This window comes from Juglans regia, chromosome 5, assembly GCF_001411555.2.
Source record: "Juglans regia cultivar Chandler chromosome 5, Walnut 2.0, whole genome shotgun sequence".
In the NCBI taxonomy this organism is placed as follows: domain Eukaryota; kingdom Viridiplantae; phylum Streptophyta; class Magnoliopsida; order Fagales; family Juglandaceae; genus Juglans; species Juglans regia.
In genome coordinates, this window is record NC_049905.1 from 7,081,000 (window position 1) to 7,107,059 (window position 26,060).

The 26,060-nt window shown below is 32.9% G+C and overlaps 3 protein-coding genes across 3 annotated transcripts; 1 reads left to right on the forward strand and 2 right to left on the reverse strand.

Annotated features, from left to right (window-relative positions):
* On the forward strand, positions 1-2,511 carry LOC109007631 (transcription factor MYB119-like). The gene is made up of 4 exons (XM_035690028.1): positions 1-458; positions 590-666; positions 841-959; positions 1,552-2,511. The coding sequence occupies exons 1-4, from the start codon at positions 1-3 to the stop codon at positions 2,509-2,511; spliced, it is 1,614 nt and encodes a 537-aa protein (XP_035545921.1).
* A 3,960-nt stretch (positions 2,512-6,471) lies between these two features.
* LOC109007634 (GDP-mannose transporter GONST2-like) lies at positions 6,472-11,800 on the reverse strand. The gene is made up of 10 exons (XM_018987394.2): positions 11,443-11,800; positions 10,557-10,762; positions 9,646-9,856; positions 9,290-9,429; positions 8,982-9,111; positions 8,518-8,616; positions 8,184-8,338; positions 7,966-8,082; positions 7,104-7,201; positions 6,472-7,011 (listed from the first exon to the last, which is right to left on the reverse strand). Exons 2-10 carry the CDS (start codon positions 10,751-10,753, stop codon positions 6,968-6,970), a joined length of 1,191 nt encoding a protein of 396 aa, XP_018842939.1. The 5' UTR covers positions 10,754-10,762; positions 11,443-11,800; the 3' UTR covers positions 6,472-6,967.
* An 8,699-nt stretch (positions 11,801-20,499) lies between these two features.
* Positions 20,500-21,999, reverse strand: LOC109007636. The gene has a single exon (XM_018987396.2). The coding sequence runs from the start codon at positions 21,942-21,944 to the stop codon at positions 20,709-20,711; it is 1,236 nt and encodes a 411-aa protein (XP_018842941.2). The 5' UTR covers positions 21,945-21,999; the 3' UTR covers positions 20,500-20,708.
* Between the last annotated feature and the right edge of the window lie 4,061 nt (positions 22,000-26,060).

Below are 26,060 nucleotides of genomic sequence, written 5' to 3' on the forward strand. Positions count from 1 at the left end.
ATGGAAGGTGGAGGAGAAGGTACTGTTACTGGTGGAGATGCTTGTGGGCATGGAAATTCCCAAAGTAATCATCCCATATGTCGGTCCGGTCCACCATTCACTGCCATAGACAGGTTTTTGTACGGTCACAACACCCATTTCTCTCAGACACAGACCCAAAACCATGCAAAGAACAAGGAAGTAGTTGTTTCGGATACCGTTTTGTGCAGTTTTCCTCGGTCTTGGGGTGCAATTGGTGGTGGGTTTTCCTGGCCGAGCATTCCAGAGGTGAATGTTTCTGACGATTTTTTTGTGGACGGAGAGACTCTGAATTGGATGCATGAGGGAAGCCCTACCATGGGATTGAAAGAAAAAATGGAAGTTTCAGGGAAGAGTAGTTCTAAAGGGGTGGGAAAGGCAGCTAGAAAAGGCTCTTCTGAAGCTTTAATCAAGGGGCAATGGACTGATGAAGAAGACAGGTGATAATCAGAAAACACTTTGATATGTTTTCTTTTTCCCTTAAATTGTTTTAACAATCATGAGTATATGTTGCTTCTGATGTTTACTTTAGTCACCTGAAATATTTTAGGGTTTTTTTCATGGTTTACAGGAAACTAATTAGGTTGGTGAAGCAATACGGAGTGAGAAAATGGGCTCAGATAGCTGAAAAGTTGGCTGGAAGAGCTGGCAAGCAGTGTCGCGAAAGATGGCATAATCATTTGCGCCCAGATATTAAGGTTCAATTGTGATCTCTTTATTCATGAGTTTTATCAGGGTTTTGCACATGATTTTGCGCTTTGATCTTTTTACGATCATATTTTTTTCATATATGTACAATCATTGTTTTGGAACTTCTGTCAGGTTTTTTTATGGGATTAGATCAGTCTGAGGATGATCTAATTGAGCTGACTACTCTCAGATTTGATATACAATCACCCATTACTTCGATCGAGATGAAAAACCATAGATTTCATTATCTGGTTTGTGTTGTAATCTACACTACTACTATATATATATATATATATTAAATCCTAGTCAATGTCGAGATATATATATATATATATATATATATATATTTGATTGGCTCTATATATACTTTTCTTTGGTTTCCCTTTATCCATGGCAAGCAAAACTCCATTAAAAAAAAAAAAATCTAAAATCCTAGGGTTTAAAAATTTAAGTAGGATTACCTTGAAATTCAAATGTTATATTACAGCTTAATTAATATTTTTAAGTCAATTGCAGCGTGCAGAAAATTGTTCATTTGAAACTTTTTTTTTTTTTTGCTTGTAACGCTAATACTTTTGTTTTCATATAAGTAATTTCAGTACATCACATGCAAAACCTATCTCTCTCAGGCGTCTGCTTGCATTTTTCATGTTTCTTCTTCCATTCTAGTCTAGGGTTCAAATTCATGTGATTTTCATGTATCTGTGCAGGAACGCAATATTATTGTTGCCGTTATAAATAAAAGTTATTAATCCCTTGAGTACTGCATGTGAATTGAGATTGGCTTGATCTGTTCTATAACACAATGCTCTTGTCTTTCTTGGTGTCTAAATTATGTTGCAGAAGGATAGCTGGAGTGAAGAAGAGGAGAGGATATTAGTGGAAACTCATGCAAAGGTCGGGAACAGGTGGGCAGAGATAGCAAAGTTCATTCCAGGAAGAACAGAAAATGCTATAAAGAACCACTGGAATGCCACCAGAAGAAGGCAGAATTCAAGAAGAAAGAACAAACAGACAGAGAATCAAAAGGCCGGAAAGCCACATTCATCTGTTCTTCAAGACTATATCAGAAGCAAAAGTACTCTGATGATCAGTAAGAGTACTAGTACTACAACTTCCAGCAAAACTATGATCGAAAATCCATTGACCCAATTCAACAATTTCCTCCCGGAACTGTCAGAGATTTCTCCCTTAACCCATGATGAGGTTGACTCTCCCACCATGAATATTTCTCTGACATATGATGATGAGCTTCTCTTCATGCAAAACCTTTTTGCAAACCATTTCGATCAGCCCTATGTTCATGACAACATTAATAAAGTCATGACTACTGCTGATGATCCGACAGTACTACTGGCCGAAACATTTCATGTTGTTGATGATCAGTTTAAGGATTCTTCAACATCCATTGATTCTAACGACTTTCGTCAAAACAAAGGTGATCAGCTGCTCACTGATGTTGTTGAATGCGGGTTTTCATCTTTTACTTCAAAATCAAGCTTGCAGTACTGCATAAATAACGAGGTCCTCCAAGCAAAAGGGACATTCACTTCCACCAGTGCTACTGCAACCACCTACTTGCATTCTGACCTCTACCTCTCTAATTACCTGCTGAATGGGGCCGCAAATTCGTTGTCTGCAAATGATTACAGCTACGACGACAACATCATGAACGTTGATTTGCTGACAGACCAATCCCTTGATGACTTTTCGACTGGAAGGAAAGAAATCGACTTGTTTGAGTTTGTGTCTTCAAATTCCCAGTCCTCTCAGGGCAGCAACAGCAGCTTCTTCCTAGCTTAATTAGTAGGTTAAATAAGATTATGTTTGTGGTTAAAGACTTTGGAGAAGTATCCTAGTTCTCAATTTATTGATCGGTATTCGGGAATATTGAATGAATTAATGGGGTTTATTTCAGAAATATGAGCAGCTGGTAGGACTAACGTACGCGAGTACTACTGGAAAAGCGAAGCCATTGGAGCATGCATGTTCTAGTAGCTAGTGTGCTGAGCTTTTCTGGGCTTTATTATATGGTTAAGTTCTAATGCTAGTTTGTGAAAAAATTGCGTTTCCTTTCAGTTTTCTAGCTGGATCGGAGTTCTGCAGAACTCATTTTGATCCTTTTTCGTTTGATCAGCTATATATATATATACGTCCTGCGCGCATGTTTATGGTACTTTTTTTTCAAGGACTTCAGTTCTTGACATATTCATGTTGAGGAGAAATTAACATAATTGATCTGATTATAAAGAGAAATGATATAATTTTTAGAATATTCAAATTTCGTGTAATCATTTTAAAAAAAAATATAATTTATCATTAAAATATAACTTTTTAATTTAGATTTTAAATTTATTAACTTTTTTCAAATGAAGTACGTGAGAGTAAATTACAAACCCGACACCTTAAGAATGCATCTAGCATTACTCACAAATTAATCCTACCCGAACATTTTGCTCAAGGCTTTGGATTTGTGGAAGGATATTATTATGATGATGTTGCACTATTGATATGCAAAAGCTAGAATATTACACACACACATATATATATATATATAAAAGGGATTCAAATCAAACTATTATCCTTGTAATTTGAGAGAGTATCTCATTTCATCTCATTTAATCATTATAATCTTTTTAAATTTTTATAAAAAATATAAAAATTAATTTAATTTTTTTAAATTATAAAAAATAATTTTATAATAATATTTTATTAAACTTTTAAATATTATCTTATCTTAATTCACCGTTCAAAGCTCCTGAGATATCATTACAAGGTTAAAAGAGATCAGAGAAGACGGAGTTCCAAGATCACGAAGTCGCCGCTAAAATTGTTACAGCTAGTGATCTTAAATTAAAATATGGTTCTTCATTTTTTTTTTTTTTTACTTTATTGAATCGCGTTTATTTATTCCCATTGTCCTTTGTCAAGGTTTTTATTTATGTATGGCTCATGCAAAATTATGTTCCGAACAACTAATATATATATTTGTCTCATTCTATATATTCCCTAGCTAGCTATCTAGTAGCTACTGCTTCATGTTGTGATCCCGAAAGAGATTTTATGGAATATATACAGGGGTTATAATATATATATATATATATAATTAATCTTAAATACAGCAATCGTATGTTTAAATTTAATGCATTTCATTTTAAAAAAATAGAATCTGTCATTAAAAAAATGAATTTTCCATAAGTACTATATCATATTTATTCATTTTTTAAAAAAATAGATGAGACTTACACACTCTAAAACTATAAATTAATATCATTTCTCAACATATTTTAAGAGCATGAGTAACATGACATCATCCCTTAATTATATTCTATGAGTAATTAATATTGGAATATCGATATATATATATATATAAATAATCAATCCATTATTTATCCCAAATACCGTTGACATATATCTAAATTATATATATAAAAGGAAATATACATCATTCTTAATTTGTATTTTGTCAATTTCGATTATACCATGTCACACAAACTTTTATAATATAGTGATAAATTATAATCAAGCGATCTTTTATCTAAGTAATTGACATAAAAATCACTCACTTAAAATACGTCATACTAGTTAATGCGACTAAAATTAATATGTATAAGATAAATAATAGCATTGCTCTTGAATAAGATCATCATCGGAATAACACGAGTAACATGACTTGCACCAAATCTTATTTTATTTGAAAAATAATTTATTAGATCGGATTTTTTGAATTAAAGATTTTTTTTTATTTTATACAAAGGTGGGAGGTTCGAATCTAATTCTCATATTTAAAGACCAAACTTTATGCTATCTGGTCCACAAGACCTTAGTGATTAGAGTTATATAAAGATTTAGAATAAAATCATCGATCATACACTTTGTATATTTACACTATTAATCATGTATGATCAAGTGCATTTTTTCCTCCTCAGAAAATTCTAAGCTATTTGCTCAGCAAATAATTTTTTTAAAAGAGAAAAAGGATTATATGGAGGCATTTAAATTAAAAATAAAAATCTAGCACTTTCTTGGTAGCTAAACATGTCAAGAAATCATTGGCAAAAGCATTACTAGTACTATTTTTGGGATCAAAATCTCAACCTTTTTATTCAAAGTTGAGGACCTTAATAGATCAGATCGATTCACATATGAATTAAGGTAACCTTATAATATTTATTGTTGTCTGAGTAATTTTTAAATAGCATTAAATATTCAATTAACTTTATATATATATATATATATATATATATATATCTTTATTATGTTTAAATTCAGAGACAAATTTGTAGATTTTTTTTTTTTTTGAGGCATATATAGTTTATAATCCATGCAATGCATTAATATGTGAGAGTAGTACATGACTTGTAAATAAAACGAAAAAACGTTGACTGCATGATCACCACGTAACAGCTAGCAAGACGTACATGTATTTAATTAATTACTTTTCTTAAAACTAGCGGTTTCAATATGACCGTATAAATTAATAGTTTTAAATGGAATTTTTAATATATATATTAATGATATGGTGCTATATATATATATATATATATCGTCAGTTACTACTGAGAATTTAGTAGGCCGGTTGACAATTATGGATCATTATAATTAGGAAATTAAGTGTTTAATTGGATAATCAATGATCAAAGGAAAAATTGAACTAATTTACCTTCAAAGTCCAAACTATCAAAATTATAATTTCTTTTGTGCTAAGATATTTGTGTCATTTTATTTATTTTTGAGGAAAAAAATTCATTTGAGTACTTCTTGTCGAGCTTGAGAGTCTCGAATAGAAGATAAATAGATGAGATTAATCATAAAATATTTAGTGTTGCCCATGCATGTGAGTTTTCAAGCAGAGTTAAATGCTCAATATATACATCAAGATCCACTTTAGATGTGTATCTTTCTTTGTTTTCAGATGAGATGAGATGAGTTTCCATAGTTATTCAGCCTTATTTGTTTTTGTAGATGAAATTAGATGAGTTGAGATAAAAGTTAAAAATTAAATAAAATATTTTTAAAATATATTTTTTAATATTATTATTTATTTGTGATTTGAAAAAGTTTAATTGTTTATTTTATTTTGTGTGAGAATTTAAAAAAGTTGTAATGATTAGATAAGATGAGATGAGTTGGGGTGAGATTTGTTGTGAAAACAAACAAGGTGGGATGATTAAGTCCTATAAATTCTAAAGAACTTGAGTGAATCTTGACCAATTTTTCGACTATCTTCTCATTAGATTTTGGTGACAATTAAGGTAATTAAATAGTAACCTATGTTTTTAATTGGAGGGAAATTAACAATTATGTTAGTTTGGTGATGACTTTGAGTGTTAATTTGAGCTGTGATTTTCCAAAAAAAAAAAAAAAATAGTATTGGGTGATATTGAAAAAAATCAAAGTTCCTTTTAATTGTGTATAATAAAAAAAAATGCCAAATGCCAATGGCTTAAATATTAGGGCAATTGTTCCTAAAAATTGCCTAGAAAAAATAATAAATATAAATATGCAAAGATTCTATAATATCACAATACCCATGAGTCAGTAGTACCATATATGTATGGAGTATTTTTCTTTTCATAATCCAATAATCACATTAGGAATATGCTATTTGTATTTGTATTTTTTATTCACATAACAATTCCGATGTATCAACTATTGATGATATACCGATAATTATAAAACTTAAAATTTAAAATTTGAATTAAAAAAAAAACTGATAAAATAAATCTTGTGCGTAAAACTGTAAGTAAAATTATAAATACACGATGTATAACTACTTATCTCATTAAAGAATAACTATATAAATTGGAGACAAAGTTCTTTCCCGAAATTAATACATGCCAAATCAACTCGAAAGTGATGTTCAATAAGACACTTTTATGTGTGATAAATAAATTACAACAGACAATTTTCAAAATAGATACAAATATTCATAAGATATTAATCTCTTCGTCATTCAAATACTTGAAATATTCGAGTGTAAGAGCAGCTAGCTGCGCATGTCAAATCGCATCAATTTCTTTCTATTTGTTTTGTTTTGTTTTGTTTTGTTTTTTTTTGGGAGGATCTTTACAAAATAATGCTATATATAGTCATAGAGTGCGCAAGCGTTGTGCAATCACTTTGAAAAAAAGTGAGATCTACTATTAAAAAATTAATTTCTTTTCAAATAGATTCCGTATTTATTCATTTTTTTCAAAGTGATTGCACATCACTTACGCACTCACGACTGCAACTATCATTTCTCATCTTTATATCATCACGACAATTTGGCCCTGGCAAAGAATACTCCAGCAAATAGACCTGCAAAAGATGTTTGTCATTGGCATTGGCCAAAACTAAAGTAATACACTGGAGTGATGCTAAATGTATATACACTTTGATTGTGTTATTACCAAACAGTATACTGAAGCAATTTGGTAGACAAAGCGGGGCCTTGAATAACACCAAACCAGCAATAGAGATGGGAATCTTGTTTAAGGAACCTACTAGACTGTAGAAACAGAAGCACAACATCAACGGTATATTCGTGTCGAAAAGAAGGTGTGAGTGATCGCGTGCATGCATTAAAAAATGAGAAATGCTTTATCCACAAAGAGATCTTGCAAAAGTAAATCCATAAACTGACGTAGTTTGATGTGGTACGTTAAATTGAAAAGCTAAAATTATTGTAAAGTAAATCTAACGTATCATATGAAAGCATGTTAGTTGATGGATCTACTTTTATAAAATCTCTTTGTAGCTGTAGCACTTCTCAAAAAAGATTCCTTCAATTTATATACAATATTCCACAAGTAGCTTTATTATTATCATGTAAGATGGAGCTATAAAGCTTATAGACTTTTATCATCTCCTAGTATTATTCATTCAAATTTTGTTATGTACAAGCAAGTTTGTGTACCAATCTGCGTACTAATGTTGTTTTCATATTTTAAATTCAAATTAGCACTATTTGTAATAAAATCTACTTTCTGACCAATCATATTGAATGGGTGCGCGTATTAATGCGCATAATCGCTTACAATTAGATTTTTCCTATTCATGAAGAAGTTATGGACATAAATGTTTTACATTTACTTTCTTTAATATGGAGTGGAAATCAAATCAACCCATGAGCAAAGGACTGATACAAGAATCTAAAATTATCGGTAAATATGAGTAAATAAGCTTATCTGAAAGCTAGAGAGCTTTGGGGGAAAAGCTTAAATGCCTACTTATTGTAGAAGGTAAGTTTGGAAGTACACCACAGAATGTTACCTGTAAGTGGTCGGGCTAGTTTGATTTAAGAACCACATTGAGGTGAAGCTAATGGCAAGTCCAAGCAATCCACTGGCCGTGGCAACAACCCAAAACATTGGCAATTTAGTCACCTCCCTGGAAATCAAGACCAAAAGAAATGTGACAAAGTTAAATTGATGGTTGCATGAAAGTAAAGCTTAAAGGTTGTGACCAATTTAATAGGTCGAGACACTTACACATTTATTACATATTCCCATTCACCAAGTAGTATGATCAAGAAGATAGCAAAAGGTAGAGATAGTAAATTATTCAGCAACACCATTGAAACTTCATTAAGCGATCCAGATTTTGTTGATTTTTTTGCTTCATCCATGACTCGCCTCAGGGTGAGCTGTCACAATGGGAAAATTTAGTGAATTAATTCAGAACTTTGAGAATCACCTCCACCAAGAATCATGGTCCTTGTAGAACTCAAATTGCCAGATCCCATAAGCTAACACATAAACTGGATGCATATTTCAAGAAACAGAAGGCAAGGATGAACAATTTATGGCATCTAAAACTACATACCGAGTAGCTTGCTGTTAGAACACAATTCATAATCTGCCATGCATAACCCACTGCATCAAAGGAGAGATCTGTGATACCACCACTGACAGCAGAGATAATCTGCAGTGCACAAATATATAGAAAAATTTGATTAGAAAGGGGAAAAAAAGAAGAGAGAGATAGTACATCCCACCATTCCTCTTCAAGGAAACTACAATCCAATCAAAGAGATTCGAACTAAATTGCTTTTCCACTGTGGAATTTATATTCCAATCAAAGAGATTTGAAATAAATTGCTTTTCTGCTTTGAAAATAATCCTAGGCATAGTAATAAAAAGAAAGTAATCCAGCATTAAATTTAAGTAGGCTGTCTGGCCATCTATGAGGTTAAAAGATTAGGTATATCCTTTACTGCAAACGGTTGCCATCATCAGCAAAGAGATTGAAGAACATGCTTGACAGGTCGGAAGAGGAATGTCATTTACCATTAAGAACATTGCAGTCCACACTTTTTGATTCTGATGTTTCCGAAATATATATAATTCTCCAATTGCTGTTAAAATATTTGTCATGTTCTTCAGAATTGTCACCATTGCAATATTTATGTACTTCAAACTGAAATGAAAAAAGTGCACCCCAAACATCGAACAAACGTGAATGTTAGACAGAAAATTTTGGTAATATGCCAAACAGAGGATCGTAGAAGAGAAATCAACTTCTTTTCAAGTATATTTTCTCCTTAGCTAGCAGCTTCTCAGATAAGAGTACTTGCAAACTATGTTTCATAGCGTACCTATACATGCCAGATACAAGCATTCCAGTGAATATTACATTGACAGGAAGCCAGACCCTAATCAGCTTCCAGTTCAACTTTTCCACTGAAACTGCTCGGCAGAGTACCAATGCCACAACAACAACAGTACTGATTAAGTTCTGCAAAAAAAAAAAAAAAAGTACATGGAAAAATTTGATCTCATCATGCCCATATGAAATTATAACATTGAACAACTGACAGGGTACAACAAATGTTGCATGTGTTTCAGTTATGGATTGATTGCAGAAAGCATGTGGTGTATAGAAAATGTTGGTTGTAAGATTCATTATAAAGATTCATTATAAAGCGAATGGATAAAAAAGTAAGTCACATACTTGATAAAACATTAGCGATATTCCAGCATTGAAATTATAGCTTGATAGAACAATCTTATTCAGCAATATCATGCTGCAAGAGGAAATGCAGTAAGCTGTCCCAGACAAAAGAGGTCCAGATTGTCTTCCCGATCCATGTAGGCGCTTTTCATTACCATCGACCAGAAGACTGAAGATATCACGGTCCGGACTTCGTTTCCATCTAGAAAACCTGTGTAATTTAAGAAAGTAAACAGGTTTGACCATCAATCTGCTATCATAACGAAAATGTCCTAGACTGGAGTCTGGACATGCACGTTAAATTTTCTAAAAATAAGTTCCTCATATAACTCCTTTCATGTACTTTCATAACAATATGCATAGCAATTCAGAGCAAAAAGATTAGCTTGTTCTACACAAGAATCAGGTTTTGACTAGTAAGTGTCATTTAAAGAGTGGATGAAGCAAAAACTCGTAGAAGATGTTAAATTAGAATAAATATGTATAATATACCTTAAATTGAATCTGTGCATGCTGAAATCAAATCAATAGGAAAGAATTTATACAAAACGAGTTTCCAATCCCATGCATCATTTTTACGTCCCAGAAATTTTAATTAAGGCTTAAAGCCCTATAATGTAAAAGAAATGAAGCATCTTTATTGAATAACATATGATAAATTGTAAGGTTTAAGTCCAATACCAGCCAACGGCATGTGGTCTGATGGCACAAGACGCACATCTCAAAAATGGAGATCATGGTTTCGACCCCCCTCCCCCAATGTATTAAAAAAAAAGGCCCAATACCAAGTAACAAAGTGAAAATGAAAGTAGAATCTGTACAGAGAAGATTTTTTTTTTTTTTTGTGCTACATACAGAATGAATGAAAAACCCAACACAAGCAAAAGAATTAGCTCATCGCCTCATCCTACCTGTCAGTGAAAGTTCTACGTTCTGCATTTGTCATTGTATTGCTAATTGATCCATTTCCTTGTTTAAGGGTATCATCAAGAACTGTATATGCTGCATTAACGCTTTCACCCGATGCCGCCTCACCATTTAAATAGCTTAACTCAGATTCCTCACGCCCATGGCCATTGACCACATCTAACTTGGATTCAGATGTCATGTCACAAACCTGAAACGGAAATAAAAAGGAAATGGTATTAAATCAGGGAGAATCCTTTGAATTTTAAACTGTTGTTACTTGTTACCATTTAATAGTAACTAAACGCAGAAATAAAAGATATCAGGAAATTACGAGTTTGCAAGGATCCATTGGTTCCTAAAGCCTATAAATTGCAGCAAACCATCTTTATCCAATCAACATTTCCTTCCTTTCTCAATCAAACTATATAAGTCGTGGACTACAAAGTTAAAAATTTGAAATTTGTTAGGAAAAATCTCTGATTCTCCTCTAACAAGTGATATATATGCAATTTGTGGCAATTAGGAACAGTAAAAGCCGTAGAGAATTAAAGCACACTCCCTGCAACTACATAATACCCCGAGATTCAAAGTTGACACTATTAAACAAACTCGGTTATGAACAAGGCGGAAAATTCCAACATATCCCCAAGTTGTGATTTTTCCGACTATCCTAGTAAGCACGTCCAAGAAAGCAAAAGTCTTTCAACAACTTCCTCATCCCTAAAGATTTCAACTCTACTTCTAAGAGAAGAAATTCCAGAACAAACTGAAAAATCATAACAGCAAATCAGAAACATATAAAACCACATACCCATGAGTGATAAACTCGAGCTAGCTCATAAAAACTAAAAAAAAAAAAAAAAAGGAAAAACACCTTGAGATTAGTACCTTCCAATATCCTTTCAGTCTTGAAAATCATGAAGCACTTACAACCACGAACACTTGCATTATAAGTACTGTTAATCTGGCATGGCCCAGAAAAAATAACCTGGGTACGGAGCGAATGAGCCACGGCATGGAAGTAAAGCATAGGAAGCAGCAAACCATGACGAAAACGTAAATGCGGAATCCTTTTGGAAGATCACGCAAAGTGAAGGGAAAAGAGAGGACAAGGCGTGTACATGGAGAAAGAAAAGGATCTGAGGGCGAGATTCCTGGCGATGGAGCAGGACCGTCCAAGAAGGAACGGTTTCCAAGGCTTCGTAAGTCAAAACTCTCTTCAAGTGAGCCATCGTGCAGCTGTCGCTTCGAGATCAAGACAAGAGAATGGAGAAAAAGAGCTGAGCTCAGAGCTGCGTGTATGTTACAAGAAACCCTGTCTCTTGGGATCCGAGAGGACTAAAATAACACTGTAATAAGCAAGTCCCGCGGGAAGAGACTGATACGTAAGTCGTGAACGGCATAAATATTGTATTAATTTTTTAAAAGTTAGGGATATATTATTAAAAAATTAATTTTTTATTTATATAAATTTTTTATTTATTTTTTAAAAAAACATTATGCGACTTTTACAAATTCCATACTTATAAATATTAAATACTCTCTGACTTTGCAAGTTTTTTTTCCCTTTTTAATAAATTACAAATTTTATTATAAAATAAGTTGACAAATCATGTTATTCACACCCCTATTGAAAAAATTAAATTAAGTTATATTCTATATATTAACTTCGATTCATAACACATTAATTTATAAAAGGTTTATACACTAATTTTACGCATTAAAAATTTATACAGCTAGTTTGGATTTGGATTAATAAACAAGAAATAATATGATACTTTCAAATCCTCTCATGGACGGAAGTTAAGACTAAGGTCATGTTTGAGGTTAATGAGATAGGATGAGAATTCTATAAATAATAATGAAATGATTTATGAATAGTAATAAAATGATTTGAGTTAAAATGTTTTATTAAATTTTAAAAAATGAGAGAGAAAAAGTTGAATATAAATATCATAAAATTAAAATATTGTTTGAATATAATTTTTATTTTGAAATTTTTTAAAAAAATGTATTATTCTTTGTGTTTTGTTTAAAAGTTTGAAAAAATTATAATGAATAGATGAAAAAGTTAAAATTTTGAAATTGAAAAGTATTTTATATTTGAATGATGTTTGAGTGGCCAATTAAATCTAAAAACACAACATTAGAGATATATGTTTGCCTCATATAGACTAGGGTGCTCCCCGCCCCTATGGGGCGGGGCCACCCCTTTCCCACACCATGCCACGCATGGGGCGGGGGGTGGGGTTTTCACCCTTGCCCCCAAGATGCAGGCACCCTGCCTCCGTCTACTTAAAAATAAATTACATTTTATTTGATTTAAAAATTATTTCTAAGTTCAAAATTAATTAAAAATATATTTTTAGACTCAAATTATAAATTTAAATTTTGTAAATATGATTACAATTTAAAAATTATGTAATTTTTAAATTTGTCAATACATATTTTTAAAAACTATTTAATTTTTAAATTTGTTAGTGCATATTTTACGAACAAGTCTAACAAATTATAATATATATTTATATATATACAATTTGTAAAATAGAAATATATATTTATGTTTATATATATAATATATATATATATATATAAATGTAAGCGGGAGCAGGATGGAGCGGGGTTGGGCCCTAGATGCAGGGAGGACGGGGGTGGGGCAGTGGGGTGCGAGGTCCCGCTACCCACCCCTAATATAGACAATCCAAATAGAGGTCGAATTTATTAGATTTCAAGCAAGTTTGCATTACAAAACTTTTACAACATCATACAAATTCCTCATGCTCATGCCGCCCTCTTCAATAGCCGAAGATATCCATTTTTTTAATGCCCTTCACACTCCCCCCAAAAGAAAGATGCAAAAACTTGCTGAATTAAATCTAGCACCATTTTAAGAGGGCAAATTATAGAAATAGTATGCATTGGAATAGAAGATAATACAACCTTAATCAAAGTTAATTTCTCTCCGGTAGACAATAATAAACTTTTCCAACCAGCATTTTCCTTATGATTTTAGCAAGAATGGGCTCAAACAAATCTATAGTTAATCTACCACAAAAAATGGGGGCTCCCAAGTAAGTAATAAGAAAATTACATTCCTTGAAACCAGTAGCTCTAGCCACAATCTACTTCCTGGCCTGAGATGCAGAATAATGAATAAGGAATACATTTTTTTGTGGATCAGTTTTTTGTCCAGATGCTTGTTCATATTTGGAAATGAACTCCATTAATGAACCTAAACTCCTTTTGGATCAATTAGAAAAAACCCAACAAATCATAAGTAAATAGAATATGAGATATGGCAAAACAACCCCTTGGCACATTGTAAGGAATAACATAAGATTACTGAAGCAATTATGACAGTCCTCTACTTAAAAGATTCTTCACATAAAATAAAAAATAGAGGCAAAAGCGGATCCCCTTGCCTAAACCCTTTGCTGGAATGAAAAAAACCCTCATGAGCTCCATTAAGAACATGAATGAGCTAACCCCAAAAACCGCTATCTCGATTTGGATGATAGGTGGCACCTAAATCATTTCTTCAAACAAAAAACCTTAACTAAAATCTTTAAAAGATATATTTTGGCAAGAATAATGTTAAATACAGTCTTAGGATGTACAAGTCTTATACATTTTTTTTAAGTGAGATCTATTATTAAAAAATAATTTTTTCATATTTGTCCCAAATTTAGTAACTGTATTAAAAAAAATGTATGAAATTTGTACATCCTAAAACTGTAAATATAATTTCTCCTTTAAAGTAACTATATATATTGCTACTTGCATTCATGAATCCGATTAAATATCTTGGATCTTAACATTAATTAATTAATACTCTATTATATTGGTCAACGGTCCAAATTGATTACTTGAATTGAACATATTCGGGCAATGAAATCATTGGAACTCGACACAATACTATTGTCCATGCACACATAGCAAGGGTTTAGCCAAATTTTAAATAATAGAAGCCACTTTGGTTATTCTGCCTAATCTATTTGAAATGTATCCTCCATTGTATTAGTTTTTTTTTCTAAATTATTAACATTTTTTGTTATTATTTTATTTACTTCTCCAATAATTTTATTTTTAAAATTTATCAACGATATTTATTTATCTAATGTTTATATTTTTATTATAACTTTTTATATGAATTCTTATTTGATGATAAATTATAAATAATCTTGCATTTCTCTGCAAGAAATAATAAAATAATGAAAGACGATCGCTCTCACGTGGTGGTGTTGTTCAACTCATTCCTATATAAGATGTAATAATCATACAAAAAGCCACCAAAACTTTTTTCGTGATTATTTTGTAGAACCAAATATTATTTTGCAGATTTTGTTGATAAAATGACGTTCAAAGTGACTTTAGCTAAGAAATAGCTTATCAAATGTTGGTAAAAATAAATATGTCTTCTTTATATAAACAATAACGATGCTCGAAAAATAAATAGACTTGACTAAATGCCCTTTTCCTAAAAAGATCAAACAAGAAAACCATTATTTGTTGGTAGACTACCAACTCAACTAAAAAATAAGATAAATGTTTTAGACGTAAAGTATTTTATAAAAATAAACTCATAAACTGACGTGATTTGATGTGCTACATCAGATTGTAAAATTATTTTTATTATAAAATAGATTAAACGTATCATACGAAACCATATCAATTTATCATTTTGCTTTTATAAAATCTTTTTATAAATGAAACATTTATCAATAAATAATCCTTCCAACTTTCGTATTAATTCCAATCTCAAGCTGGTTGCAATCAGTAGGCCTGCAACCCGAGTCGCCATAGAGGTTATTGGCCCGACCTAGCCCAACCAAATGATCTGAGCGCACCAACCCGACCTAAAAAATACGGGTCGGGTCAGACCTCCTTTTTGTGGGAGGGGGAGTTGGGTGGGGCAATTTGCTGAAATGGATGCTAATATCAACTCTTTATTACTAATGATTACACTCATTATCTCACAAACCTAATCCATTTACTTACCCTAAATAAATAAATCTTTTCTGTTAGGATCCAATGCCTATATTTCGTAGAAGATTTAATTGTTTAAAATCCACTTTAATCACTACCAAATCCTGCTTTACAGCATTACTTTATCATTCATGCATCATGTTCATTCTTGCCAAAGATTGATAGGAGAAAAAGATCAATTAAAGCTTGGGGATATGACTGCATGTGCACTAACATACACATTGGCAATGCATTCATTCTAAAGATCAATGAATTTCTAGTGTAGAGTTCAATCGGCCGGAACCTTACACCTATATAACTCGCCTGCTTAGCAATCTCACACACCCAAAAAAAACAAGGTAACTTTAGGTTAAAATAAAAAGGAATGTTATGCATCAGTCACTATTCACTCTCACATTTCAAACCTATAGTTTTTTCATAGGGTGTGAAGTGTGGGGTAGTGAATAGTAGCTGATGAGAAGAATTTTTCTAAAATAAAATATTAGAGTTGTATCAATTTCCATTCAATACATGAGCAACCAAGAGCACTAGCAAGGAAAATTTCATCTTCAGTTAATTCCTTTAAATGCTGAGCAGAAATCAATAAATGTGAATATGAAAGCCACTCTATTTAGATTTTATAAGAATTTTATGGGATGACATATACAATCACTTTGAAAAAAATGAATAAATACGAGACTCACATGAAAAAAAAAATTAATTTTTTAATAGTGAACTCTACTCTTTTTCAAAACTACTGCACCATGCTTGCACATTCCACGACTGTATGTAGCATTACTCTTGTAAAAATTAACCTATTACACTGTAATATATGTTCTATATTCTTCCTGTAATTAGATATGGAGAATAGTTTATCTTAATACACAAACATTTGGAATAGTTATATATGTAGACCTATTGATCTTTTAGCTGCAAAAGAATCATGAGTGTGTAAGCATTGAAGAATGTTGATGAAATCCATCAGCTAGGGAATAAATCAGAGAATGATCTATGAATGCAAAATCGCAAAAAGATTTGAGTTTTGAATAAGAGGCTAAAAGTCTGTTTTACCTAGAATGAAATGAGATTTCTGCAGGCACCAAGAAAGAAATGAGAAATAGCTCTACTAAGTAAAACTGCCTCGTTTGTATTCGTAACCCATCTCAACCCACCTCAACTCATCTCATCTCATCATTACAACTTTCTCAAATTTCCACACAAAATATAATAAATAATTCAACTTTTATTCTACTATTCACAAACCATCTCAATTCATCTCTAAATCCAAACCACTCTGTCCAAACAGAAACAGAGTTTATTTAACAGAAACCAAACCAGATTCCATTAGAGAAAACCTCTCTTAAAAATCTATTTTTGTGTAACATTGCAGAGCATACTCCCAAACTTCACTAAGGGAGAGGGGAAAAAATCACCATTTGGGCACACACTCCAAGCTTGACAAGAAGAGCTAAAAGAACAACACCCAACACCCAAACCACTGACTGCATCTTAGGCACAACTTCTAAGAGTACCAGTGAATTGCAAAATATGCCGAGTTTTACATTAAAAATCCTACATTGAGATAGCTAAAAGATCAAAGGTGGAACTTTGAACTACAATGAATGGAAGGCAAACGTCATATTTGGCGTCCTACTGTTTGGGAGCGAAATGTATATTTTATTCAATTAAAATCATAATTGCTTCTCTATGTTGCCCTGCGTAATTCATTTCTAGTCCATTTCTCTCACTTTTTCTCACGTTCTCTCGTTAATTAAATTATTAATTAACATATGGTTAGTATAATTGTAAAATATTTTAAAAAAATTTGAAAAAGTATTTTTATGTAAATAATAATAATATTTTTTTATTATATTGACTAATAGATGAATAATCCAATATGGGAATCTATTTTAAATAGTAAAGGCAAAATAAAAAACATGTGATTTTAGCCAAATTTTACATTTATCTTTGCCTACACCATTACTAGTGCTCTAAGCCTCACTCAACAGGAATTCACCAAGTTATTGGACTGCTTGGTGACTTCTTTACTTTGCTAATGCAACTTTAAATAAAAATTAAACAAATAAACTTGATGTCACTGCTTGCTCCAACTCGATTACACTCATGAAAGGGACGGGGAAAAAACATTACCAATACGTCTCATTTGTTTTCACAACTCTTTTCAACTCAACTTATCTCATTTAATTATTACAACTTTTTGAAATTCTCATACAAAATAAAATAAACAATTCAATTTTTTAAAATTTCAAAACAAAAATAATATTAAAAAAATATATTTTAATAATATTTAATTCAACTTTCATCTTATTTCATATGCGAAAACAGACAAGAGTAAACATCATTCTAGAACCATAGATCGTCCAGCACACAGAAAATGCAGCTTGTACATTTTAACATTCATGGAAACTACAAAACAAAATTCATGTAACACAATTTTTCAACTTACCCATCAAAAGCTTCACAAAAAGATATAATAAATATCGAAGACTGCAACATGAATAGAATGTATAGTGAGATGAGACGGTATAGTTTTATATAAAAGTTGAATAAAATATTATTATTGTTTTGAAATTTGAAAAAGTTGAATTGTTTATTATATTTTGTGTTAAAATTTAGAAAAGTTGTAATGAGCAGATGAGATGAAACCATTTCTGTATCCAAATAGTGCCTAAAGACGGGTTAGGGTTTGAAGATTTGATTCATTAACCTTAACGGGTCGGATTCAAATTGACCCATAAAATCAAATGTCTATAATTGATACAAACATGATCATCAAATACGAATTGTCACCCGTAGACTAAAATGGACCATGAAAATTTGGAAATCATATCATATTAAAAAATTGTAAAATTTAAACTTCTATTGCAAATCAAATTGAGTAGTGCTACATACATGTACTTACTAATCTTACTTATAAAAAACATATAAGACTAATTTTATTAGTTTTTTTTTAAAATTCAAATTTTGAAATTCAAATTTCATAATTTTCAGCATATTAATAACTTACGCGTGAAGAAGTAAGTTTTTTATAAATTTTTTATAAGTACAATTAGCATTTCTCATCAACTTTTGCTAAGATAGTATTATGGATAGTTTGTTTTTCGATGATGTAATCAAATTATATTGTATTTATTTATTTTTTTCTCTTGTTCAAAACAAAAGGATGGAAAGTCTTCAATTTGGACATTATCAAAATCTTATATCTGTTAAGGAGTTCTTTAAAAGGTGTCTAAATAAGTAGGGGTGTAACCGGTCCGGTCCGGTCTGGTTTTAGACAAAATCTAGAATCGAACCGGTATGTACCGATTTTATATTTTTCAAAACCGATTACGTTCCGGTTACTTTCATAAACCAGTACTTCCGGTTTTACCGGTTACTCTCATAAACCGGTACCTCCGGTTTTACCGGTTTCCGATCGGGTCCGGTCTGGTTTTTCGATTTTTTTAAAATGTAAAAAAAATATAATAAAGTATTACTTCTTGTGATAAAATGTTATTAATAATTTAATATATATATATATATATTATGTTTAAAGCATATGATCAATTAAAATATTCATCTTTAGATTAAACTTTTATTTTATAAATTATAATAACATTATCTTATCTATAATTATATTAATAACATAAAATCAAACAAATTATAAATGCTCATATTTCATATTAACATTTTATATTATATTTTATAAATTATAATATGAAATTATTTCATATGTGATATATAATTATATATTATATATAAAAATTTAATATATAATTATATATTATATATAAAACTTATATATATAAATATTTTGTATAATATATAAAATTAATTTTTATATATATATATTTTCAAACCGGTTCAGTTTGGTCTGGTTCGGTCCCGAAAACTACAGAACCGAAACCAGATCGGAACGTTTTCATAATATAGGAACCGGTTCCGGACCAGACGGGTTCAAAACCGGACCAACTGGTCCGGTTCGGTCAGGGCTGGGCCGGTTTTCCGGTTTAAATTTACACCCCTATAAATAAGTATTCCCTCATTATGGATATGGATTATAGTCTTTTAACTATTCAAAATGTTAAAATTACGACAATGGTTTTTTAGAAAGAGAAGGTTTGACATCTCTCTAGAAAAAAAACTCATCTTTATCCTCGTCATAGCCTTCACTAGAGTTCTCCATTTCCTTCTGTTGTTCTTTTTCATTTCCGCTACCTAAGTGTGAATATGCTTTCATGGTAGTTTTTTTTCCCTCTTCCTTCTACCGTTTAAGTTTTTCTCAGATCTATCACACTCTGGACACCATCAGTCGACACGTGCCCCACCTCACTGCTCCTCAACCGTTGATTTATCGGGAAAACATGAAATCGTGCCAAAAAGGTTGGTGTGTGGCCCACACGCGCTACTTGTTTCCACGCGTGGGCTTCATGCGCCGCCTCATCCCGACACCTTCGTTGGCAACACACGTCATATCAGTGGATCCCCCACCTCTCAATCTTTCAAATCGGACCCACCTCACCTCCAAACCACCGGCGCATGGCTCACACGCGCCAATACAGAGGTATGGGAAGAATTTTGTTTCGCTGCAGATCTGTCATTCTGATATCGATTTTCCTACTATGTTATCGCTTTTCCTAACCGATAATTTTGAAAAAGGAACTATGGATCTCTCAAAAAAATATCTCAAGACAACTGATTGCAGTGCATCCGCTTACACTGCCTCCCGAGGTGGCTTACCAATAGACTATCTTTTAAGACAAAACCTTTTTTATAGAGTAAGAATAGGGACTAAGAAATTAGTATCCAAACTTTTTTTTTTTTTCCATTTTTTTCACCATCTTTATATTGTAGTTATCGTAATAGGATATTTATTGGGGATCCCTACTCCTTATCATGCATCATTTTTTCTAATATTAATAAGTTAACTTGCTTGCTTAGGGGGAAAAACAAAAACTCTTCAAAATGTTACTAAACTCTCAAATAAAGATAGTAGGTACGAATCTTATGTTAAGGTGCATAAAAACTCGAACGCCTAAGTACCTTTGGTCCCGTTGCAATAACTCCTATTCCAGGTCAGAGACTCAGAGCAATTAAAACCAGAGAGAAGACCGGTAATACTTAAATCACCACCGCTCATAATAAAGAACACACATGATTAACTAAAACTGACCGCACGATCTTCATACTCACGCAGTATACACAATCACAAAGCAAGGAAGCACGGCCCTTGGATTAAACACCAGCAGCTCCTCGTCGTCCATTCTCGTGTGGGCCCCTCTCCCGATCACCGAGTCAAACCCGCCGTCATCCTTGTCAACCTCATCGTCCGACTCGCACCCGATCCGACCCGCCACGACCCGGCAAACCAGCATTGCCCGCTTCGCGTTCAAGAACCTGAACTCCTCGATCTCCTCCGGAATTGCCACGTGTGCACTCCAGCTCGTTGATAGCGTGGAAATTCCGTCCATCTTGGGTGAGAACCCGGACTTAATAATCCCGCATACGCTACAGTACTGACGGTAACAAACGCCGGAATTCCCATTGAGTCCCAAGTCACAGATAAACGTCGAGCAGTGGAACCTCAACAGCTCGTTACCGTCGGCTATGCACCTTTCGTCTCTTCTCCGAACGCCGTCGATTCGCGCGGCTTTAGCTTTCACAGACTCTCTGTACTCTTCGAACTTCGAAAGTATCATCGGACTGTTTTGGATCTTCAAAATCCGATTGATTTTTAGGCTCTTCACGTCGTCAGTCCAACCAGTCTGAAATATGATACGGACGATGTTCTTTCCCGAATCACCATCTACGAGCTCCGAAACAGCGTGTTTGATCGCCTGGTGTTGCTCAAGAAGATGAGGTTTTGGGAAGATTTCACCGCAGGCTGTGCATGGGAAGATATCGTTACGGAGGGGAAAGAATGGGTTATCGAGTGAGATGTCCGATTCTTGGAAAGAGTAATGCGATAAGGGGGATTCTGGTGGGATGATGGGGAGTACGGAATGCTGGGATGATCGACCAGATGATAGGGTGGTAAGAGTTGTTGGGTGGGTTTGAGGGGAGCCGCTGGTTTTGCAGGATATGGAGGAGAAGATGCGTTTGAAGAAGGACCGAGAGGAGTAGGCTCTGTTGGGTTTTGAATGGGAGGGAAGAGGGATCGGATGAGACGATTTACATCTCCTCGAATGCCGGCGGTCGGTGTTGGTGCTGAAAATGAAGCAACCAAGGTGGAGGAGGAGGAGGAAGATAGAAAGGAACTTGCTGAAGCATGTCACAATGGCTGCCATTGGTATAGGAGAGAGAGAGAGAGAGAGAGAGAGAGAGGGTGGTGCGAGTGATGGGAGGAGGAAGGAAAAGACGGAAGAAAGCGTAGGGAAGGAAGGAAGAATAAAGGTAAGAGTAGTCAGAACGCAAGTCCATGGCATAGATCTCTTCTCTGTTTCTGTGTGGTAGCTTTTTTAATTTCTCGTGCCTGAGAGAGATGATAGTGATCTGAGTTTGACGTTTTATTGCCTGTATTTCGGAGGGTTCTGGTAGTCCTTAACATCATATTTTAATGATTTATTAGCAATGATACTCCCATAATATATTTTATAATACATATTTTAAAATAAAAATATTTTTATAAAATATTTTATTAAATTACTATTTATTTTAAAACATTATTACTACGGTCTGTTTTGCAATATATATATATAAATAAAATGCCAAATATATCATCTCTCTAAGTTTGGATAATGGAGAAAAATTATAAGGGAGTAAAAATTTGTGTGCTGTCTTGCGGATTGTATTGGATTATTTGGGTTGTCATGTGATGATAGAGTCAATTCTAAATCGATTAGAATAATAAAATGAATCATTCGAATACGTGTCATCTAGTTTGATTCATGTCGAGTCAATCGGGTTTGTATCAGTTTAACTTATATTTCTCGATCTTGATCATCATGCTCTTATATAGATATATCTTCCAATGAGTTTTATTTTTAAAACATAATTATCTTATGTTTTCTTGTATTTGTTTGAGCAACTAGGAAGCAGCTTTTTTCTTCATTCGAGGCAAATCTCAAGGGTTGGTTTGTTTTTACAAGTGAGATGAAATGAGAAGATATAAGATAAAAATTAAAAATTAAATAAAATATTATTAAAATATATATTTTTTAATATTATTTTTATTTTGAGATTTGAAAAAGTTGAATTATTTATTTTATTTTGTATGAAAATTTGAAAAAATTGTAATGATCAGTTGAGAAGTTTCTTAAAAACAAACGAGACCAATTTAAAAGTTGAATAAAATATTATTAGAATATATTTTTTAATATTTTTGTTTTATGATTTGAAAAAGTTGAATTGTTTATTTTATTTTGTTTGAAAATTTGATAAAATTGTAATGATTAGATGAGATATGATGAGATGAATTGATAGAAGTTGTGAAACAAACTAAGCCTAAATAGTAAATGTGCCTAGTGTTACCCATAATGCCATACATCAGTGCTATAGGCAACCGAGCCACGAAACCGTGGGGGAACCGTGGCCAATATACTAAAGAAAAAAAAAATATAATAGGCGAAATGGGAAGGATGGAAAGTTGAGATTTCAAATTTCAAAAGAGATCACATTTATCTGGGTTTGGATTCAAGATTTGTGTCGTCAAATTCGTTTTTGGGTCTGAAAGTGCTCTGTATCGACTCTTCGTTTCGGTGTCTCCGTGGATGTTTTTTTTTTTTTGGCATAAACTGGGGTTTTAACTTTGGAAAGGTTGAAAATCAATGGTCATATTGTGCAAATATTGAAGTTGAGTTACCTTTAGAGCAAAGATCCCACATAGCCTAAGTATTTCTATTTTTTGACGAGGTCGCCATACAAATCTCTTGTTACTGATAATTCAAACATAGGCATCCATGCAATTCATATCTACCACAACCCGCCAGTTTTGATGTCGGTTGAGCTCTGCTAAGCATATATAATTCCTTTCTTTTGGCCAGTAAGCACATATATTCCAAAGGTAGCCTCTCATTTTCTGTTTTTGCAATAATACCTTCCATTCCTTAAACTCACACATCGCTGTTCCCTTTTCTTTTTTGTCTACCTTAGTTTCCCCGTGATCATTCTCGGCATCTTCATTGTCATCTTTATAATCATCGTTGCTGTCATCTTCGGCTTCGGTGAGTGAATCAGCATCAAATTTGATGTCTTTGTCGTCGGGTGCTGAAGAATCGCGTTCAGGAGCTTCTAGAATTGTATTTTTCTCTTGGGAAACAATAATGCATTTATTGAGAGGTGGTTGAAGCTTCAGAGTTTTTTGTGTGTTGTCTTTGAATCTGAGATCGGGTTTGCACTTTGCGGAAAATATGGAGACGAAACTCAGAGAATCTTGCAAAGATGGAGATAGAGAAGATCAGAAGAGGAATGATAGAAGGAGACGAAGGCAAATTGTCTTGGAAGCTAACGGTTTCATTAAGCCATATAGGACACGGTTACACGACGGTTACCCAACCGGTTGCATTCGAAATTTTTCAATGCCATATGGACAAAGGTCCAATTTGTGATATCGACGGATCAGTGGTACATAAAACAATGGAAAAAAAAAATAGAAGGAAAAAGAAATATTCACAATGACAACGACAGACAAACATTGGCGCTGAGTTTTTTCTGAGCTGTTAATTCATTATCACGGGATTTCCTTTTGGAAAGAATAATAATATATGTAATTCAACTGTCTAGGATACGACAGGGACGTGGGTCTGCAATTCTGCATGCATGTGCGGGTTCCACGTCGATCGGACGATCCATTTTAAAACGGGTGATGGGATACTCTCTCTCAAAACTTATTTGATTGTGTATATAAGTACGTACGTAGTGCCGTTTCTCCCCGCATTTCATGCAGAATCCAAAGCCTTCTCTTCTGTACGTTTATTATTTTTGAGTCCACTTGTTTTGTTCTTTGATATATATGAATGGGTGTTAAATTGTCATATGATGTTGCTAATTGCTCATTAATAGTTGGATGGCTTTCATCTGTCACTTATCAACAATTAAAGAAGTGCTACAGTTATAAAAAAAATTTACAAAAATAAATTTATAAGCTGATATGTATGATTTTATATGATATGTTAAATATATTTTATTATAAAAGTAATTTTATTATAAAAGTAATTTTATAATCTAACGTATCACATCAAATCATGTTAATTTATGAATTTATTTTTTTATAATTTTTTTGAGATTAAAACATTTCTCATAAAAGTTTACACTCGTCGCAACTATTATATGTTACATATTTTGGACCTAAAGTAGTACTTAATTGTCTCATTAATATAGGTGGGGACGAAATTCATTAAAAGTAGCATATAATATAAATTAATCCAAGACATAGCCTCCAATTTATAATTGCCATCCACCTTCCATGGACCATCATTAATATATTCATCTTGTTCTTAAGTAGCTAGGTGGCCGTTAGTGCCTGCTTTTAGAAGAATGCAGTTTTAATTTGGGCAGTGACATTTTAACTAAATATAGACAATACAGCTAATATATAATTACCAAGCAAATAACAAAGCAATTTAGGGTTCATGTATTTTACATATATATATATATATTTATATAAGAAGCGTTACAGTCACAAAAAAATCGTATAACTATAAAGAATTTATGTCATCACATAACAAAAACAAAAAGTAAAAAAAAAAAAATAATAATATTAGATATAGTTATAGAGTATGCAATTTTTTTTTTTTTAATGAATGAAACTTTTACAGTTTAAGATTGTAAATATCATTTTTCGTAAAAATTTATTAAAAAACAGAATAAAAAATCTTAACACGCCTAAGCACTCCTAAGTTGCGAAAGCCAGCCCAAGTATATATTTTGTGGGTTGCCCATCCAAGTCCAACCTAAATAAGCCCAACTCTTTCTTCGCTAGCCCAGAAGAGGGAATCACTCGAAAAGAAGTTTAATAACTAACTAAATTCCGTTTTCTGTTAATCGCCTTAACTAACAGATTCCCTTACCCATCCCAGTCCAATCCCCTCCGTGCAACCGACACGTGTTAAAACCAGAATCAATGCCCATAAATAGTTTCTGTCCCAAATATCTGTTTGGGAAAAGATCTCCTCTTCCCCCACTCTCTGTGCGCCATGAACTGTTCATTCTCTAACGCCATGGTAGCTAGAGCTCTTCTCTACTCTTCATCTCTCACGCCCAAAGCCCTTCCCGATGTTTCGTCGCAAATAAAATTTCCCGGTTCCGGTTCCAAACATAGTTGCCCATTTCATTTCCAGATTCGGATCCGCATATCCTCTTGAGAATGTTGTTCTGTACTTCGGGTCTCGGCGCTGCCAAGTTTCGGTAAGAGGGGAGGCGGGAAAGTCTGGGCTGATGTTAAATCCAAGCGTTACGATATACCAAGCTCCGGTTCGGATCCGGTGAAGTTGGAGGAGACTCTTGATAGTGTCGTGTTGGAGGAGGAAGAGTTGGACAGTTTAGTTGCCTGGTTGGATCAGTTTCCCAAACGATGGGTTATTGTCGTTTTATGTTTCTCGGCA

Bases quoted from the DNA above. Each gene is read 5' to 3' on its own strand.
- LOC109007636 (XM_018987396.2), bottom strand. From the start codon at position 21,944: ATGCCATGGACTTGCGTTCTGACTACTCTTACCTTTATTCTTCCTTCC.
- LOC109007634 (XM_018987394.2), bottom strand. From the start codon at position 10,753: ATGACATCTGAATCCAAGTTAGATGTGGTCAATGGCCATGGGCGTGAG. The intron at 8,083-8,183 runs GTAAGTGTCTCG...CTTGATTTCCAG, and splicing joins TGGGAATATGTAATAAATGT to GGAGGTGACTAAATTGCCAA. The intron at 7,012-7,103 runs GTAATAACACAA...CATCTTTTGCAG, and splicing joins TTGCTTCAGTATACTGTTTG to GTCTATTTGCTGGAGTATTC.
- LOC109007631 (XM_035690028.1), top strand. From the start codon at position 1: ATGGAAGGTGGAGGAGAAGGTACTGTTACTGGTGGAGATGCTTGTGGG. The intron at 459-589 runs GTGATAATCAGA...CATGGTTTACAG, and splicing joins TGGACTGATGAAGAAGACAG to GAAACTAATTAGGTTGGTGA. The intron at 667-840 runs GCAAGCAGTGTC...AACTTCTGTCAG, and splicing joins AAAGTTGGCTGGAAGAGCTG to GTTTTTTTATGGGATTAGAT.